This window comes from Notolepis coatsorum (assembly GCF_963971535.1).
Source record: "Notolepis coatsorum genome assembly, chromosome: 7".
In the NCBI taxonomy this organism is placed as follows: Eukaryota; Metazoa; Chordata; class Actinopteri; order Aulopiformes; family Paralepididae; genus Notolepis; species Notolepis coatsorum.
The window spans coordinates 48,449,671-48,466,144 of record NC_140171.1 but is presented as its reverse complement, the minus strand read 5'-3'; the positions used below and the strand labels follow the sequence as shown (position 1 = coordinate 48,466,144).

At 43.1% G+C, this 16,474-nt stretch overlaps 1 protein-coding gene across 3 annotated transcripts in view; it reads right to left on the bottom strand.

Moving 5' to 3' along the window:
- Nucleotides 1-16,474, bottom strand: part of htt (huntingtin) — a gene marked incomplete at its 3' end in the record, with an annotated part of 160,495 nt that overhangs the window by 48,680 nt on the left and 95,341 nt on the right. For all 3 annotated transcript variants that reach the window (XM_084318190.1, XM_084318189.1, XM_084318188.1), the window contains 5 exons: nucleotides 9,921-10,059; nucleotides 9,653-9,775; nucleotides 9,254-9,461; nucleotides 5,968-6,113; nucleotides 5,115-5,292 (listed from right to left, as the gene is read on the bottom strand). In XM_084318190.1, the coding sequence (XP_084174316.1) occupies nucleotides 5,115-5,292; nucleotides 5,968-6,113; nucleotides 9,254-9,461; nucleotides 9,653-9,775; nucleotides 9,921-10,059 (794 nt within the window). The remainder of the gene's footprint in view (nucleotides 1-5,114; nucleotides 5,293-5,967; nucleotides 6,114-9,253; nucleotides 9,462-9,652; nucleotides 9,776-9,920; nucleotides 10,060-16,474) is intronic.

Genomic DNA, 16,474 nt, shown 5'->3' with positions numbered 1-16,474 from the left:
CCTGGCAGCTCCATCTCCAGCATCCTCCTCCCGATGTACCCCACCTCCCTCCTACGCACATGTCCAAACCATCTCAGTCTTGCCTCTCTCGCTTTCTGCCCGAACTGCTCAACATGGGCCGTTCCTATGATGTAGACATTTTAGATTGTCCAACCTTGTTACTCCCAGAGAGAACTTTTTTTTGTATCTACTTTTTCTCCCCGTTTTCTATTTTTCTCCCTTCCCCAATTTCGTATTGTCCAATTCTACCCTCCCCTGTCTCGAACGTTGTTAGGCCATGCCTCCCACAAGCCGGCTGCAATGTGGACGAAGCCTTGCATCACGTGTCCCCTCCGGTACTCGAGGAGGCAGCCGTCGCATCTTTTCACCTGAACAGCGCGATCTCTCAGCGTGAGGGTCTGCGTGGGAGGGACACGCCGCCCCTGTCACTTCCTGATTCTACTGTGCAGGCGCACCAACCGACCTGTAAGAGTCGCTGTCCACAACGTCCGATCCCTACCCACCAGCTTCCCACCCCCTAATACTGCCAATTGTATTAGTATGAACGACCAGCCAAGCTGGTAGCAACACCGAGAGCTGGGCTCAAACCCAGCATCTCCTGTGTTGGTGGCGAGCGCCTTTCCCACTGCGCCACCTAGCCGCCTCCCAGAGAGAACCTTAACATCTTCATCTCTGCCACCTCCAGCTCCGCCACCTGCTTGTTGGTCAGTGCCACTGTTTCTTGACCATACAGCATAGCTGGTCTCACTACCGTGCTGTAGACCTTTCCCTTTACTCTTGCTGGTACCTTTCTATCGCAGATCACCCTTCTCCACCCGCACCACCCGGCCTGCACTCTCTTCTTCACCTCCCTACCACAGTCCCCATTACTTTGGACTGTTGACCCCAAGTACTTAAACTCGTCCACTTTTGGTACCTCTACTCCTTGCATCATCACCACCCCTCCGTCTTCCTTCCCATTCACACACATATACTCGGTCTTGCTTCTGCTCACCCTCATACCCCTTCTCTCCAGTGCATGCCTCCACTTCTCCAGGTTCTCTTCCACCTGCTCCGTGCTCTCACTACAGATTGCTATGTCATCTGCGAACATCATGGTCCACGGGGACTCCTGCCTGACCTCGTCTGTCAGCCTGTCCATCACTACTGCAAATAAGAATGGACTGAGGGCCGACCCTTGGTGCAATTCTACCCCGACCTTGAACCCTTCAGTCACTCCCACTGCACACCTCACCACAGTCGCACTGCCCTCATACATGTCCTGTACTACTAGGGATGGGTACCTTTCACATTTGAACCGATACCGGTACCTGTGAATCGATACCGGTACCCAACGGTACCTTTTTTCGGTACTTTAGTCTCAAGAAATTTAATTTACCTACCTCAGTCGTAAAAAAAAATATCCAAACTTCAAATAACTACAATTTCGACAGTTTTCGGCTTGTCATTGCTCCGACTGCTTTGTTGTTGAATCAAGTCAAATCCTAGGTAAGCATATATTGTGCGTGTGAACATTGACATGAAAAGAAAAAAGTAAAAAAAAGAAAAAAAAAGTAAAAATAAAAAGAAAAATTAATACAAATATTTTTTTTTCGGTTTCTCACTTGATTCGATACTCGGTAAGTACCGAATTCGGTACCCATCCCTATGTACTACCCTCACAAACTTTTCCGCTACTCCTGACTTTCTGATAGAGTACCACACCTCCTCTCTTGGTACCCTGTCTCATACGCCTTCTCTAGGTCTACAAAGACGCAATGCAGGTCCTTCTGGCCTTCTCTATACTTCTCCATTAACACTTTGAGTGCCAACGACGAGAATTGTCGTTATTAATAGTTTTTTTTTTTATTAGCGATTTCCATTCATTTTTCATCAATCTAGCCTCACGTTACCACTGGGACTCTCTCTGAGCTTGAACAGGGAAAATGCCGCCCCCTATCGTCTCCCGGATGGTAATGTACCCTTTGGATTGGACTGAATGAATGTTCTTTGATTTTTTTTGCGCTTTCAATACAATCCAGCAACATATCCTAGGAAACAAAATGATCCAGTTTAAACTGCACAACTCAACCATCTCTTGGTGCACGAAATATCTTGTTCCTCGACCTCAGTTTGTCAGGCTGGATGACATAGTATCGGATGTCATCTGGACAAAAACTGGAGCCCCCCAGGGAACAGTTTTGGTGCCCTTCCTCTTTGTGCTCTATACTGCGGACTGCAGACACAGCGAGGCCATGTGCCATATGCAAAAATGTTCTGACGACACAGCGCTGATCGGTCTAATCAACAAAGGCGATGACCAAGCCTATAAAAAGGAGATTGACTCATTTGTCCACTGGTGCGATGCCAACTTCTTGGAATTAAACATAGAAAAAAACCAAGGAGTTGGTCATCAACTTCAGTAGGAAGAAGGTGAATGTCTCTCCTGTCATCATTAGGGGGCAGGAGGTTGAAATAGTCCAGTCCTATAAATACCTTGGCGTTCACCTGGACGGTAAGCTGGACTGGAAGCAGAACACAGATTCTGTGTTTAAAAAAGCCCAGTCTCGGCTCTTTCATCTGAGAAAACTTCGTTCTTTTGACATCAGCAGGTCACTTCTCTATGTATTTTACCAAGGTATCCTGGCTAGTGTCCTGTTCAATGCCGTTCTCTGCTGGGGGGGCAGCATCACTGTTTCGGACAAAAACCGTATAAATAAAATAATCAAAAAGGCTGGCTCAGTGATTGTCCTTACTCCTGGAGATCACCATAGTCAAGCGAACCAGGACTAAGCTGAACACCATTTTATCTTTTGTAGGCCACCCATTGTTTAGTATTTTCGATGCTCTGCGAAGCTCATTTAGTAACAGATTTCTGATGCCTCAATGCTCTACTGAGTTAACACTTTCAGTGCCACCAGGGGGCACACGACTTAGTGCTTGAATGCCACCATCGGCGCCAATGTTAACGTTAATATCGCCTAATCTATGTTTTAAATTATGGCTATGTGTCTAATCTGCCCGTCGCTTATCAAAGAATCATTTTCCAGTCAGTGCTGTCAAGGCAGATTGGTTTTTTATCGCTTCATTTCCATTTGAGAGCATTTTGAAAAGCGCCCGTTTTCAGGTGAAAAACAGTCCATTCTGTGATAATCGCCTTTTACTGGAATATTCCAGAACGTTGATATTTGTCGGCCTATTTATGAATAGTTTTCAAATAAACGCTAGATGATCAATAGTATACGTGCACGCACGCACATTCGAGGCGTGCGCCGATAGCCGTTTTCATTTCCTCATGGATTTTACAGTGAAACCGATAGAGCACATTTCACAAAACAGCTTATATCTTCATGAAAACGAGTCTGATTATCCTAACACTGATAACATAGATTCCTTACCCGACATCAGATGGTATCCAAATGGTATATTCCAATTCCTGATCACCATTCGAAAAAATCGATAAGTGTATAGATCCAACGTGTGTACAGTAGAACACATGATTCCCCGCGGCTCAGAGGCTCCAGAATGAACTCTGGTAACCCCGGCTGCATCAGTGGACTGGAAAATGTGGACTGGAATATTTTTTTTCCCCATCCATTTTCATTGAGTCCATTCCATTTACCATTTAACATCTGGGAGACGACAGGGGGCGCTTTTTTCACATCTGATCGCCGGCGGCCCTTGGGTAGGCTAGGGTAGGCTCGCGTGATGCAATATGATTTCAGATTGCTAAAAAAAAAAAAAAAAAAATATCCGAGAAATCTCGTGAGTGGCTTTCAACGTAACTATCGTAAACCCGAGATTAGCCGTGAGTGGCAGTCAAAGTGTTAAGAGGCTCTCCTATTGTGTTGTGTATCCTGTAGTGTATTGTATCATGTAACTGTGTCTTTAATGTTTGTATATGTGTATTCGCTCTGGTGGCAAATCATGTTTCCCCTCGGGGATTAAGAAATAAACCATACCAAACCATACCAATGAAAACGCATGGGGAAAAGAAAATCCGGAATCCACATTTTACTTGTCAGGCATGTAATCCGAGCCGATTGCAGTCTTTGTGGTCCCTCAGAACAGCGTGGAATATGTGTTTCAAGCACCCAGCGTTGGATCAATAAATGCGATCGATATTTGGAATGGCGATCAGGAATTGGAATAATATTTTTGGAGAACATCTGATCTGAGGTAAGGAATCTATTTGACCAGTCTTGGGGTAATCGGAGCTTTTTTCACAGATATATCAACGTGTCCCATATGTGTGTACTGTATGTGTGTGCTGATCAGGAAATAAGAGAATCGATTTTTCAGCCCGCTTCTCTAGCATGCATAAGTACACATATACTATCGATAATCTAGCGTTTATTTGAAAACTATTCATGAATAGGCCGAAAAATTACAACGTTTTCTGTGTATTCCAGTAAAGGGCGATTCCTGCAGAATCAATTTTTTTTCTGGAGATTTCCAAAAACGAGCGTTTTTCAAAATGGTCTAAAAGGAAAATGTACAGATGAAAAAACAATCCGTTTCGACGATGTTGACTGCAAGCAAGTTATTGATAAGCGACGGTCGTATTAGACACAGCCATAATTTAAGATAGTTTATGCACTCGAGCGCTAAATCGTATCCCTAATACCTTATTCATCTTAATAGCCTACCCCTAGTATCCCTAATATCCTATTCATCCTAATACCCTACCCCTAGTATCCCTAATATCCTACTCATCCTAATATCCTACCCCTAGTATCCCTAATATCTTATTCATCCTAATACCCTACCCCTCACTAGTATCCCTAATATCCTATTCATCCTAATATCCTACCCCTAGTATCCCTAATATCCAACTCATCATAATATCCTATGGGCAGCAGACAGAAAGCAGATGAAGGCTGAATGCTGCCCATGCATTAAAGACACACCAAAGGATATTATCAGAGAGTCCTGGTATCTTATCCTGCTACTGTACTAATCAAGACCATGCATCTGTGTATAGTATACTATTTTATAAGTCTGAGCCCTGCTTGCACCTGCCACAGTTACCAGCCTTGGAACATCACGCTTCTTGTAGAGAAGAGCAACCTGAACAGTGTTTTCTCACTTAACTGGAACTCACTGTACACACATCCACCCTCGCCCCCCTTTACCTGCGGTGATGACGAGGCGTAGACAGTGGATGAGGGAGCAGGTGTGTGTCGTGTACTCCGGGGTGGAGAGCTTGGTCCAGACACAGGACTGCTGCAGGGCCAGACAGAGGGAGGACAGAGCCCACTGGAGGTCCACGCTGAGGGGCAGCGAGTCCTGAAGCAGACGCCACACCACCACCTGGACCATCCAGAGACATGAGGGGAGGGGGGGGAGAGAGAGAGAGCAAGAGAGAGAGAGAGAGAGAGAGAGAGAGAGAAAAGAAGAAAAAAGACACGCTTAGATACAGCAAAAGACGAAGATTACTTAAATAATATATATTAGGGCTGCGCGATTAATCGATTTTAAATCGAAATCGCGATTTGGAATGATGCAATTATCAAATTGCAAAAAATAACTTTGGTTTAACCAGGAAGTCCCATTGAGATACAAGATCGGTTTGGGAGAGGGAGGTAAGGGGTTTTAGATTGTGTGTTGTGAAGTTTAGACTTCAGAGAAGGAGAGTAAAGTACAGAAAAAAAGGTACCGTTGGGTACCGGTATCGATTCCCAGGTAAAAAGAAACATTTTCAGGCTCGGTGTCCCGAACAGACCCACCGCGTAGGCCAGATGCAAGCCGCATTTTACAATAAAACTCTGTGGGGCTGCTTTTTTTTTTTATTATAATTGCAAATTTAATCGCAATATCTGTATATATATATATATATATAAAATAGATGGATACAGAATAACACTTTGAAAAAATTGTGCTTGAACATTTTATAGTATACTATTTTTTAAGATTTCAAGCCCTGTACAAACAAGATTTCTTACTCAAAAACACACTAATTGGGGATATACAGTATCAAACTCTGACCTCTGTGGCAGTGACCGTGAAGGTGGTGAGGAGGTGCTCCTGGTCAGAGGTGATGTGTAGTGAGGAGGGCAGCTGACCCACCATGAGCAGATACTGAGACAGAGCTCTACACAGGGACAGAACCGTGGGGTAGTACCCTGGCTCACCTGGAACACACACACACACACACACACAGGCAGGCGCGCGCGCACACGCACATCATCAATATGAGGTGCTCCAATGTATCAACTGTCCTACCTAAATTCATTGAACACATTGTAGCTGAAACCATTACAGAATTGTGTAGGCTTCTGTGCAATTAGTTCCAGGGTGCAAATTGAATGAATTAATTAAGTTAATTCTTCGGTCTTGTTTACAGACAAATCAAACACACCTGTGTGGACTTACAAAAGGAAAAGAAAAAAAGTATAAAAAATATATATATACCGGTATATCACAGAATTTAATGTAAATATTCAAGGCAAGCTCATACACAAAATCCAAAATAAACAAGGAATGCTTATTTTTGCCTATCCTTTACAAATGTTCAAAAATAAATATATTTTAATATAAGAAAGAAAAGCTTTATCAGGCAATAATGGACAGTAAGGGAATTACAACCTTGTATATAAAAGAAAAGTGGGAGAAAGAATTAGAAATAGAGATAACAGAGGAGGAATGGTATAACATGTAAGATACAACAATCAACCACAGGATCAAGGATATGGAGGAGTTTGGGTGGAAAAACATAATTAGATTCTTTATAACACCAGAAATACAGGGTAATTACTAGGGGTGGGAATCGCCAGAGACCTCACGATACGATACTATCGCGATACCTGCGTCACGATACGATAGTATCGCGATACTAAATATATCGCGATACGCTGAGTATTGCGGGACATTTTTTTCTTTCTTCTTTTTTTGGATCAAATTTAATGTATTACCTTTTTTCAACTACAAAGTAAAACTTTGTCAACATGTTTTATCTAATAAAATAAAGTTCAGTCTGTTCATCTCACTTCAATCATTTTTATTGCAGAACATGGTATTTTCTCAAGCAGATGTAAACGCTGTGTTGCATGTACCTGACAAACTGAACTGTTTGTATTACAGTCATATTCCAACTTAACTGAATGCACATGTGTGTGTGTGGACTACTGTACTATTACAGGTATTGAAACGAACAATGCAACTTCCTTATACAAATTATTATTATATATTTATTTTTATTATTATTATATATTTGTTTATGAATAATTACATATCGATACTTGGCGTTCCTGTATCGATTCGTTACAGTATCGCCACGCAAAGTATCGCGATATTACTACATATCGATTCTTTCCCCCCACCCCTAGTAATTACACGCCAACACAAAAGCCATGTTGGAGAAAATGTGGGCAAGAAGTAGCGAACCACACACACATATTCTGGGAATGTCAGAAAATAAGAAACTATTGGGAGGAGATAGGAGGGATAATAAATGAAATAGTAGGATATGAAATACCCCAGACAGGTCAAGTACTATACCTAGGGAACTAGTCACAGAAAGAAATTCAGGGAGAAGACAAATATTTGATTAAGATACTATTAGTAGCAGCCAAGAAAGCATTGACTAAACTGTGGTACAGGGTAGAAGCACCGACGAAGGAACAATAGACAGAGATAATAGAGGGGATACAGGAAATAGAGAGAATCACACATATGCTGAGGCTGCAAGGAGAAATTTGAGTCAAAATGGGAAAAGTGGGAGGAATATAGGAAGAAAAGGAACGACATTCACAGAAGAATGAAAAGGAAACAAGAAAATAAATTGAAATGTAAATAAACAATGTAAAAATAGAATAGACCGAAGGACCCATGTCACCCTTTTTTCTTTTCTCATTTTTGTCAATCTTCTATTTGTTTGTTTTATTTGTTTTATTTTTGATATTATGTTTATAGTTTTGTATGTCGAAATGTATTGTCTATGTTGTTTACAAATCAAAACTGAAAATAAAAATTTAAGTTAAAAAAAAGAAAGAAAAGCTTAACATATGCTGCAAGATATAATTTTTTGAAATAAACAAATGTTTGATGTTTTACTCAAAACTGTACTCCTGAATTCTTTTATCCTTTAATGCTTTTTTTAAATCTCCCCTGAGAAGTACACAACTTCAACCCGTCACTAGGCTTGGGCGGTATAATCTTTTTCACACAGTCATACCTTGCTGACATAATACCCCGGTATACGGTATATGACGGTATGACTTTCATTTTCATCAGGGGGGGGGGGGGGGGCAACCCGTGTTACCAAGTAAACAAATCACGGTGCTACTATCGTTAGCTCTCAGAAGGTAGCCAGAAGCCCGCAGCATCTAGTGCTACTATCGTTAGCTCTCAGAAGGTAGCCAGAAGCCTGCAGCATCTAGTGCTACTATCGTTAGCTCTCAGAATGGTAGCCAGAAGCCTGCAGCATCTAGTGCTACTATCGTTAGCTCTCAGAATGGTAGCCAGTTAGCCTGCAGCACTGTAGTACTAGTAACGTTAGTATTGTGTATTCAAAAATGCACCGGACTGTGACGTAACGTTTTACCGTTTATTTGCTTGCTCCACCAGTGCACAACAACACACACACCAACTCTCGTTACCACAACGCTTTACGGTATTTTCACAGCACTGTCGCAACATTACCGTAAAACGTGAACACCGTTGTGATCCACATACACAACAGTTAGCTCTCAGAATAGCCAGTTAGCCCGCAGCACCAGCAACGGTAAGCGTGTCTCGTTTAATTTCCACCACTGAAGCGGAGTTTCCCCTCCTCCTGTGTGTAGACAACCAGCTCTGCGTGTGCTCGCTCCACTAGTGAGGACTGGTCTCGCCCTCTGCTGGCGCGTGTGTGCACTACAACCAACCACTGTCAAAACTCAGTTTCACTGTAATAGAAACTGAAACGCATCTGTGATTTTGACGGTATTGATTTTCAATACCGTCGGGATTTCTAAATACCCTGGTATACCGTAATACCGCCCAAGCCTACCCGTCACTAAGGCTATTCCATAATTGAACTCCCAAAATTGAAACACATTAGCTTTTACATTAGTTCTTACCTTTTTACATGTTTTAAGAATACATAACCCTTTAAATTAAACTTTAAATGTTGCCATGACACCAACTACATCTTTGTGTCCTACTACATTTCCAATGACGACGCCAAGCAAAGCCGTGATTCTGACGGTTCTACCACAGAGAGCCGAAACGCAACGAAGCTGCAAGGAAACGGAGGTTGCAGTCAAGGGTCAAGTCTCAACCCTCTGCTCACCATAGATGGCAGACAGTTTGTCCCAGTAGGGCTGGGGGTCAGAGGGCGGCAGGAAGGACTGGTGAGGAACAGGAAGTGACTGTGTGACCCCGGTTAGCCGCTCCAGGGTCACCCGCAGGGACGTCTCCAGTAGCAGCGACCCCTGACCCAGTGTCAACCGCTGCACCCCCATACTCAGGCACGGACACAGCAGACTTAGGTTGAACTCCTGGGAGAATACAGAGAGAATAAATATCCGTAAGAAGAGAGCACAGGGCGAGAGATGTTATGTGTAAGAGTAGATCTGTGTGTGAGAGAGAGCAAGAGCGAGAGCGAGAGAGAGAGAGAGAGAGAGAGAGCAAGAGAGAGCAAGAGCAAGGGAGAGAGAAATAAGGAACAAATGCAGGAAACGAGACAGACCTTGCAGCTCATGATGCTGGAGAGGTCAGTGGGTGGTAGTTTGGTCAGGAGTTCTGTTGTCTCCAAGAGCGACCCATCACCACGGAGACAGCATTGAGACTTAACCAGAGCCACATACCACTCCTGGAGGAACAAACATGACAATATTAACACACACACACACATTCTGCTCACTGGGCTAAAATGTATCGTCACTGCTAGCAAGGGCCAATATGACAATTTGGTTGAAAAGGTGGTTTTGCGCCACACAGTGTTTGACTCCCCTCACCTTATCAGCAATAACTAGTTGAGGAGCAGGGGGTGGGTCCCCATCCAGGGGGTGTGATGTCACAGGAGGGGCGGGGCTGTTGGTCTCCTCGGCAACAGTGGCTCGGAACCTATCCAGCAGGGAGTAGAACCTCTGATGCCTGTAGCAGGAAGGAGGGAGAGACGGAACAGGAAACGACATTAACAGATCTCAGTTTGTCAGCGTCAGCGGCTCATCCTCCCCCCCGGCCCCAGTCAACCACGGTGTCCCCCAGGGCTCCGTGCTGGGTCCCCTACTATTCACCATTTACATGCTCCCCCTCGGTCAGATTATACGTCACTATGGACTCAACTTTCATTGTTATGCTGATGATACTCAGCTCTATATCAGCACCTCACCATCCTCCCAGCTCCCCCCACAGTCTGTAGTCAACAAAAAAAAAAAAAAAAAAATCTAACCCTAACTAACCGTACTGTCATGCACTTGTCCTAATAAACTAACCTACACTGTAGCACTCAACACTTTGATGAACATTGTTACTCAGCTGATAGAGTTGTGCCCTTCCTGATGGCTTGTCGTACAGAACTTGTAAGTCGCTTTGGATAAAAGCGTCAGCTAAATGACTAAATGTAAATGTAAATGTAAACTGCCTCCACGCCATAAAAACCTGGATGTCAACCAAATTACTGAAACTCAACAGCAAAAAGACATGGTTGTGGCCCCCAAGGCACTGCTCGGGAAGGTTGGAGATCTCCTCCTCCACGTTGACGGCTGTTCCATCTCCCAGTCTCTCGAAGTCCGTAACCTGGGCGTCAACCTCGGGGTACCCAGCAAAGCCCTGGACAGGCTCCAGTATGTTCAGAACTCAGCTGCCAGGGTTCTCACTCACACCAAGCCCTGGCAGCACATCACCCCCATCCTCATCCACCTACTCCACTGGCTTCCAGTCAAGTTCCGCATCACCTTCAAACTCCTGCTCCTCACCTACAAATCCCTCCATGCCCTCGCCCCCCGATACCCGTCTGATCTCCTCCACCAGTACACTCAATCCCGGAACCTACAATCCTCTGATCTAGGTCTCCTCTCCATCCCTTGCACCAGGTTATAGACTTTTGGGGACAGAGCCTTCAGCGTGGCGTCCCCTACCCTCTGGAACTCTCTCCCACCCGAAATCCGCAACGCCCCAACCCTGGACACCTTCAAATCCGCTCTAAAAACACACCTCTTCACCAAGGCTTTTCCCCATCAATTAGTTTAGATTAGATTAGGTCCATTATCCCTTAACTTCCCTCATCCCCCCTTCCCCCCCCCCCTATTTTCCTTGCCCTAATTTTTTTGTCCTGATTGTGAAGCGACCTTGGGTTCTATGAAAGGCGCTATATAAATTTGATCCATTATTATTATTATTATTATTATTATTATTATTATTATTATTATTAACATTATAGCATCTTCATGACTAACACCCCTTGAACATTGTACCGTTTTCTAGAGCTTTGTATTACATCAATAATACAGAGTTATGAATTAGACATGTTGGCGAAAAGCTTACAAGGACTGTTGTATTACAATCATAATACAGATTAGGGCTGACCTTTGATAATTTTTTTTGGAATTCGAAGCTTCGGGGCCGAGATTCGATTTTAATTCGAAGCTTCGAGATAAAAATATATATATAATAATATTTTTTTTTTCAATGTTGTGGGACTTGTACAGCACTTTGTTCAACTTTGTTGAAATTATTTAAAAAAAATAATAATAATAATAATTTGTATAAGAAAGTTGCATTGTTCGTTTCAATACCTGTAATAGTACAGTAGTCCACACACATGTGCATTCAGTTAAGTTGGAATATGACTAAGTTGGAATATGACTAATAAAAACAGTTCAGTTTGTCAGGTACATGCAACACAGATTACAGCGTTTACATCTGTCTGCTTGAGAAAATACCATGTTCTGCAATAAAAATGATTGAAGTGAGATGAACAGACTGAACTTTATTTTATTAGATAAAACATGTTGACAAAGTTTTACTTTGCAGTTGAAAAAAGGTAATAAATTAAATGTGAAAAAAGATTTCCCGCAATACTCAGCGTATCGCGATATATTTTGTATAGCGATACTATCGTATCGTGACGCAGGTATCGCGATAGTATCGTATCGTGAGGTCTCTGGCTGTAAAGTTTAAACCTTTTTAAATCTTAGACAAACTAAACACTTTGCTTTCATGAAATATTGTAAGCCGTCATTTGAGGCTTTATAAAAGCAGCACAATGAACACAAATCTGTCAGTGCCGATTCCGACCTCATCTTAAATAACAAACAGCATTGCTTGTTGTAATTAACAAAGAGGCAGAGTTGATTTTGCACAACAACAAAAAATATATATATATTCAAATTTTATTTTCATAATCGAATCCCATGCCCATCGAACGAAGCTTCGAAGTATTTAAGACAGCCCTAATATCAGGGATTAAAGCCAAAAAAATTCTCCTGACTGACCTTTTTTTCAGGCCAAATCATATTCTTATTTTAACCTCCACTTTTTTCTTTATAGCGTTAGCGTTTTAAGGGAGCCTACTTGTAGAGCCTACTGTCCTGACTGTGACTATAGACCCTACTGTTGTGGTTGTTGTGCCAGGCAGGGAGGCTGTGTGCTGGAGAGCATGAATGCAAGTCTTGTGGCTAGCTTCTGATTGATGGCGAGCTAGCACCCCTTTCCCATTACTTTGAACCATGAACTAAACGGCTTGTTATCATACAAACAAGGGAGTAAACACGTTTCGCAATTATTTATGCCACAACAACAATGGACAGTCTCCTCCCCACCGTTTGTATATATTTTTTACCACCCACTCACCCCCTCCTAATGTACAGTCTCCTCCTCATCATATGTATATATTTACTGTTAGGATCTCTGGGTAACAGTACTGTATATTTGCATATCGTATATGTGACAAATGTAACAGTACTATATACCTGTAAGTCATGTATGTCCCTATGTCATGATGTCATGTATGTTGTGTATGTCATAAATGTCACTATGAATTGAAAATGGGGGACCCTGATGATGTAAACAAGACAAACATCTTTCTCTGGTCTGTATCCCCTTAACAATTGTGTGTATTGCTACTGGATTTACCAGATTCAGAGTGAATGAATGAATGAAAACTTTATTTAATACACAAGACCCTCTTCTTGGGACCAAGTAAGGTTTCGTCGATAATCCAATGTACAGTTACACCCCCCCCCCCCCCACCCACCTACCCAACCACCTCCAATGTACAGTCCCCCCACCCCACCTACCCAACCTCCTCCAATGTACAGTTTCTTCGTCAAATGTATATACTCTTTTTTAGACTATTTTTGTATCACAAACAATACTGTATTTGTAAATCTGGTATGTCATAAATGTATAGATGTAGCAGTATTGTCTATCTGTATGTCATGTGTGTCATATATGTTATGATGAATTGAAAATGGGGGACCCTGATGTAAACAAGACGAAAGTATTTCTCTGGTCTGCATCCCCTTAACAATTGTGTGTATTGAGCTGTACTGTATTGTACCCATTCTGCAATCTGTTAATAAAATGTTCAATCAATCAATCAATATTTAACAGATTGCAGAATGGGTACAATACAGTATGGCTCAATACACACAATTGTTAAGGGGATGCAGACCAGAGAAAGACGTTTGTCTTGTTTACATCATCAGGGTCCCCCATTTTCAATTCATAGTGACATTTATGGCATAGGGACATACATGACATACAGGAATATAGTAATGTTACATTTGTGACATATACCGTATATAGCCTAGTACTATTCTTACTATATTAAACTTTGGATTCATCTTTTGTGGTGGCTCAACATTATTCACACACGGAACTATGTGTTGGGGATAATGGTTCCGCACGGACCATATTGTTTGTTACATTGCTGTCGGCAAACTCGCTCAGAGTGTCAACATAGTGTTGACATTGAGTTGATGTTAGCTGCTAGCTGGCTACCCAAATCCACAACAGCCAGGCAGCCAACCGTACAAAATACAGTATCAGCCAATCACATCGATTTGTACAGTTAGTTAGCTCCACTGCATTGCGAATGAAAAGTTAGCCAGCCAGGACAGCCCGTATTAGCAAGCTACAGTTGCTAGGTAGCTAACGTTAGCCACCCGAAGATCGTTAGCCACAGTTTCAAAAACGAATTTCAATTATGTTATGAGCTATCAGCTAGCCAGCTAGATAACGTTAGACAACGCCTCGTGTAGTAAACTAAAGTGAATAGTTTACTGGGCCATTGTTTAATGCTTCAGTGGTGTTTAAAAGAGGACCTGCACGCTTGCTATCTTCGATGCAAATGAGACGGGTCTGTGAGGGGGAGGGCACTGCAAGCAGCGTGTGTGTGCGTCAAGCTCACGTTTTATTGGTTAGAATGGTCAAAACGCCCCTTTTCATGATATTTGACGGCTCTGATTGGCTAAATGTTGTTTCAATCTGTATGCATCTACAAATCATATTATACCAGGTAGCCAACTCCGTCAGACTCCAAATCAAATTGACGGAAAAAAGAAAAGAAAAAGACTGAAATCCGTCTGGAGACGGAACGCTTTAATGCATGAGCCTAATACAGATATTACAAAAAATTTACATAATGCAGTAGTATTAGTATCGTAATACAATAATACAACAGTACTGTTCCTAATAGCAGTAAGGACACTTATTCCAGTAGTATGGATGAGTCAGGAGAGAGATGGCGCTGCTCCGACCGGCTGCCTTTCTGTTCGCTCCGTCGAGACTGTGTTTACTTTTGTTAATATTTATAGTTTTTAGAGTTTTGTTCGTACCAACTGTTGGTGCATTTAATGTATATGACCGTCAGTCACTCATAGACATTGGATTACGGGAAACTTACCAACTGGATTACTCACTGGACCAGCTTTCCGAACCGCATCAATGGCCTGAAGAAATTCTCCGGAGATTAGGACCAGATCCTTTGTTCCCAGAGCCCAGGAAAAGACGACGAGGAAAGAGGGCTGGGATCCGTAACAGGCTGAGATCCAGACGCCACCGTACACCACTGCCCAGTATATTGCTAGCCAATGTACAATCAATTGACAATAAACTGGATGACATCCGAGCAAGGATTCAATATCAAAGAGACGTTAGGGACTGCAACGTCCTCTGCTTCACCGAAACATGGCTCACACCGGAGGTTCCAGACCACGCAATTCAACCAGCGGATCACTTCTTTATCCATCGCAAGGATCGGTCATCAGAGTCCGGTAAACAACGTGGAGGAGGTATTGCCTTCATGTTTAACAAAAATTGGAGCGATCCAACTAACGTGAAGGAATTATCCAACCACTGCTCCCCAGAACTGGAATATATAACCATCAAGTGTCGTCCTTTCTTCCTCCCGAGGGAGTTAACGGCGATCGTCCTGATCGGAGTGTATATTCCACCGCAAGCCAGCAACAAGGTTGCGCTCTCCAGACTACACGACGAGGTAAATAGAATACAAGTGGCGAACGTTAACGCCGCCATTTTAGTGCTGGGAGATTTCAATAGCGCCAATCTGAGAAAGGTATTGCCTGACTTCTATCAGCATGTGACTTGCAACACCAGAGGCGGTAACATCCTAGATCACTGTTACACGCAATTTAAAGGTGGCTACAAGGCTCATTCTGATAGTGGCTTTGGTAAATCAGATCACGCGTCCATTTTTCTTTCACCAAAGTACAAACAGAGAATTAAAAGTACTCCCGTAGTCTCGCGAGAGGTGCAGAAATGGGATTTGACGTCAGAGGAGACGATCCGGTCAGTGTTTCACTACACAGACTGGAATGTGTTCCGCGACACAGATAACATTAATGTCTACACGGAAACAGTGCTGGACTATGTTTGTACTAGGGTGAAAGAAACAATCCCCACTACCAAAATGAAAGTTTACCCAAATCAAAAACCCTGGGTAGACAAATCCGTCCGTGAAGCTCTGAGAGAGCGCACCAAAGCATACAACGACGGCCTAGTGGCAGGCAACATGAATGACCACAAGGTGGCGCGATACAACGTAAGGAGGACAGTGTCAGAGGCCAAACGGCGCTACAGGGATAAAATTGAACTCCAGTTTGAACAAGCTGACTCTAGAGCTATGTGGCAGGGGCTCAAAACGATGACAGACTACAAAGGCGCCTCCCTCAAACTGAACAGTGACATCTCCTTAGCAAATGACCTCAATACCTTCTATGCGAGGTTTGATGCTGGTAATAACAACACCAGCTCACAAGCCTCGGCAATGGGGGGGGGGGGGTCGGCTGCTGATGGAGGCGCAGTGTTCAGGGTAACAGAGCATGAGGTGAGGCGGACCTTTAAAAAAGTGAATATCAGGAAGGCAGCAGGTCCGGACGGCATCCCCGGCCGCGTCCTAAAAGTCTGTGCCGACCAACTGGCCCCAGTATTCACTGACATATTTAACCTGTCCTTAGAACAGGCTGTCATCCCCACCTGCCTGAAGAAGTCCACCATTATCCCTGTACCCAAAAAATCCAAGCCTGCTTGCCTCAACGACTAC